Raw genomic sequence first — 3,658 nt, forward strand, 5'->3', positions numbered from 1 at the left:
AGGGTAATTCTAATTTTGCCAAAAGTGATAAGGGAGCATGAACTAGATGTTTAAAGTAACTGTCTCATGGTGGTTGACAACAAATCGTTTTATTTTTCATAGTGTCTGAAACCCTAAAATGGCCATGTATGCCTTTGAATTTTATCTTAGGGAAAAAAAAGTGTTCACAGGACAATGTTTTGAATTTTCATTTTCAAAGGATAAAAATCCTCCTGGGTAGCAGGAAGGTGTCATTTTGAGGAAAATCAAGACCAGATGAAAGGCCTCCGGCTATTGGTAATGTAATTCCTCTAATGGCAGCAATGTTTGGTGGGGATCAGATGTACCCCACTTCCCATCCTTTCCGAAGATCTGGTAACCCACTCACACCTATTACCGTTGTTGTGCCACAATGCTGATCTGTGAAATTCATTTTCTCAAGCAATAATGTCTCATCCTAGACTTCACGTCCCAAATGTCAGCAGTGGACATGAACGTCATATAAACAGACAATTTCAAATTCCCTTCAGTGTTATTAAAAAGTAGCAAATGTCATTCTCAGAGTTTGATTTCTGATTTTTTTTTACTCACTTCCTGTCTTCCGGGTTTTACCTTGACTCCAGAGGAGGCAAGATGGAGGAGCACAGTAACAACGTTGCCATTATCTACCTGATGTCCACCACACTGAGTTCTCCTTCTATTCTTAGGACTGGCCTGGAGCTCCTGGTCAGCCCACTTTCAGTGCCTGGTGAAATGAGAGCAGCCGCTTCTTGCACAGACGTATTTAGAATGAACAGGATGAGATAGCAAATATTTGAAATGCCTATGAGCAGCTGTGGAGGGCCAGCTTCCCAAAACTGGAATTCTTAACCATTACCAGCTCAGTCTTGAGCCAAAGCAGCTGCGTGGGAGACCAGAGGCACTTGTCTAGTGGTGACAAGCATGTGCTGTGTGAACTCAAATGGCTGCATGAGCTCTGGTGTCCTCACTGGCTGCAAGGCTATTTAAAACTTCAGAGCAGCAGACAGCAGATGCCTGACACTTCCTATCTCTGCTTCAAAATAGAGAGAATTAAGACTTAATGAATTCAGCAGTTCAATGTTTTAGTTTCCTACACCTAACTTATGAGACAGTATACACTGCAGGTTAACAAATAAAACACACATAATATATACACTGTCTACCAGCAAAACTCCTGGTAGGGTTCAGTTTAGCTTTGAAAAACAATGCTGGGTCCTCCCTAGTACCAACTTATAGTCAGCTAGTTCTCCGGTGATTTTGTTGTAAAAGCACCATCATTCTGAACTGAACAAACACATTCGAAAACTTTCCCTTCTGATTACCAATAAGAAAGACAACCTCCACATACCAGGACCTGTGGATATGTTTTTAATCCTCATAAAAGTTACAACAAACCATCTCAAAAGTTAAACGTTCCCGGGCGTCGCCGGCTTTCGTCTTCCTCCTGTGGTATGAACAAGAACCGATAAGTTCTTACTTGGTCGCTAGCGGATCCTTTACCTCCACCACCAAGATTCCATCGTGACAGAGGATGGCAGACAAATCTTTGGTTTCGACGCCATCTGGCAGTTTGTACTGTCTGGTGAAACTCCGCGATATAAACCCGTGCTCGTCCATTCTGGTTCCGTGCTGCGCTTTGATCAGCAGCCAGCCCTCGAAGGTCTGGATGATGATGTCCTCCGGCAGGAACTGGACGACGTCCAGGAGGATCTGGAAGCGGGACTTGCCTTCTCCAGGCGGCGTCGAGGTGGAAGCTGAGTCCTCTGCAAGAGCCTGCGGGGTGCCTCTGACTTTCCTCAGGTCCTCGATGGTCGGTCCAGGCAGTGCATATAGAGCATGATCCAGTCTGCAGTCTTCCAAGCCTCGAGCTTCAAACTCCTCCTGATAACGCACTGGTGTCTCTATGAGGTGCCTCAAGATGATTTTTGCCATAGCAGAGGCAACTCCAGCGTTGAACAGCCTCCCTTCCGTAAGTGGTGGTGCCTGCGGACTTGATTCCCAGTCCCAGCAGCTTCGTTTATAGCTCTGACCAGACCGCCGTTTAATTGGGCCTGAATCAGACCAGCACACTCACTCTTGTCTTTTCACACACACTGACAATGAATGGCTATTTATAGCTGCCTCTCTGAGTTGCATTTAGCTCACAGCCTGCACAAGCCAGCCAACCAGGCAAGGATCTCTCTTACATGCCCCGTTAGCCTTGGCAGTCCTCTCTGCCTTGCTCACCCCAAGAGACAAAGTGGAAACCAGAAGCAGCGCACCTAAAGATCTTTAGGTGCCACCTCCCCATGAACCAGGAAGTGTGCGCTCATCTCCGCACCAACTAGTTGGGCCTCTCCCTGGCCTGCAAATCTCAAGCAGAGGGAGAAGATTCTAGTTGTGGTGTATGAGAAATAAAGACAGACAGACAGACAGACAGACAGACAGACAGACAGACAGACAGACAGACAGACACACACACACACACACACACACACACACACACACACCATCAATTTCAAACAGCCAGTAAATTCTACACCCTTTTCATATACCTCTCTTTTTAATCTTTCATGCTTAAGAGACATCTGGGCCACATCATTCGGTTTTTGTACATTTGGCTCAGCAAGAATGAGACAAGGTAACTGCAAGAGTGTGAAACTTCTCATAGGTGGGCAGAGGAGCTCAGGACTGACTGAGAATCTTAGTGCTAGAAAGAGTCATAGTAGAAAGAAGAATGCCAACACTTTCAACTATTTCATATATAAGTTTAGAAAACCAAGGATTAATCTAGTCAATACCTTGCTATTGAATGGGCAAAGATAAACCACGTCATTTCTCAACTAAAGCGCCTTCCAAAAGAACAAGGCAGCTGCTATGGAAGATCTTCAAGATAAATAAAAAGAAAGCCTGGGTGCTGGTCAAATGTTCTACAACTGAAGTGCATTCCTACCAAGGCTCCTAGTTTTACAGCCCTGCAGTTGACTACTAATGACTCCACAGTTGGCTATGTCAAAGGCAGTCTAAATTTATTGTCTATGACATCATTATTTTTCTTAAGTTCTCCAACATTTTTCATAAACCTGGCAGCAGGAACAAAGGGCAACTAGTTGTTGACTTGTTTGTTCTTAACTACCTTAAGAGTACAAACAGGGTCTTCCTGAATTTTGTTTCCTAAATTCTCAGCAGAGGCCAAATTACTCCCAGGAAGGAGGCAAAAACTATAGATTTTATGGAAAGAGAGATGGGGGGAGGATAGGGATATAGATGGAGAGAGAGAGAGTAGGTAAAATCTCAGATACTGTATAATTGTACAATGGTTTGTGGTTCTATAGAATCACAGGACACAAAGAGACATATCTGTGTCATTACGTTTTCATGGGGGAGATGGAAGGGAACTGGGGTGGAAAATAACCAGAGATATCCTTAGAGGTGGGACACTGGGCCAGTAATTAAAAAGGAGAAACACTGTGTAGTCACCTTTGCTAATTGCTTACAAAGCTTCCATGGGGGATGCCAATAACAGTTAGACTTGGAGTCTGAGAAAGTTCTCTAGAAAGAGCCGTGCAATGGCATATTTGGGGTACTTAGCCATAAGAGAGCATCTGATGGGGAATGTACTACTGTGTATGTTTATCTTATTGATTATTGAATAAAATACTGTTTGGCCAATGAGACA

The 3,658-nt window shown here is 44.1% G+C and overlaps 1 protein-coding gene across 1 annotated transcript; it reads right to left on the reverse strand.

Moving 5' to 3' along the window:
* Positions 1–1,473: 1,473 nt before the first annotated feature.
* Hspb3 (heat shock protein family B (small) member 3) lies at positions 1,474–1,932 on the reverse strand. The gene has a single exon (XM_035439141.1). The coding sequence runs from the start codon at positions 1,930–1,932 to the stop codon at positions 1,474–1,476; it is 459 nt and encodes a 152-aa protein (XP_035295032.1).
* Between the last annotated feature and the right edge of the window lie 1,726 nt (positions 1,933–3,658).

Source organism: Cricetulus griseus, chromosome 2 (assembly GCF_003668045.3).
Source record: "Cricetulus griseus strain 17A/GY chromosome 2, alternate assembly CriGri-PICRH-1.0, whole genome shotgun sequence".
NCBI classification, from domain to species: Eukaryota; Metazoa; Chordata; class Mammalia; order Rodentia; family Cricetidae; genus Cricetulus; species Cricetulus griseus.

Bases quoted from the DNA above. Each gene is read 5' to 3' on its own strand.
- Hspb3 (XM_035439141.1), bottom strand. From the start codon at position 1,932: ATGGCAAAAATCATCTTGAGGCACCTCATAGAGACACCAGTGCGTTAT.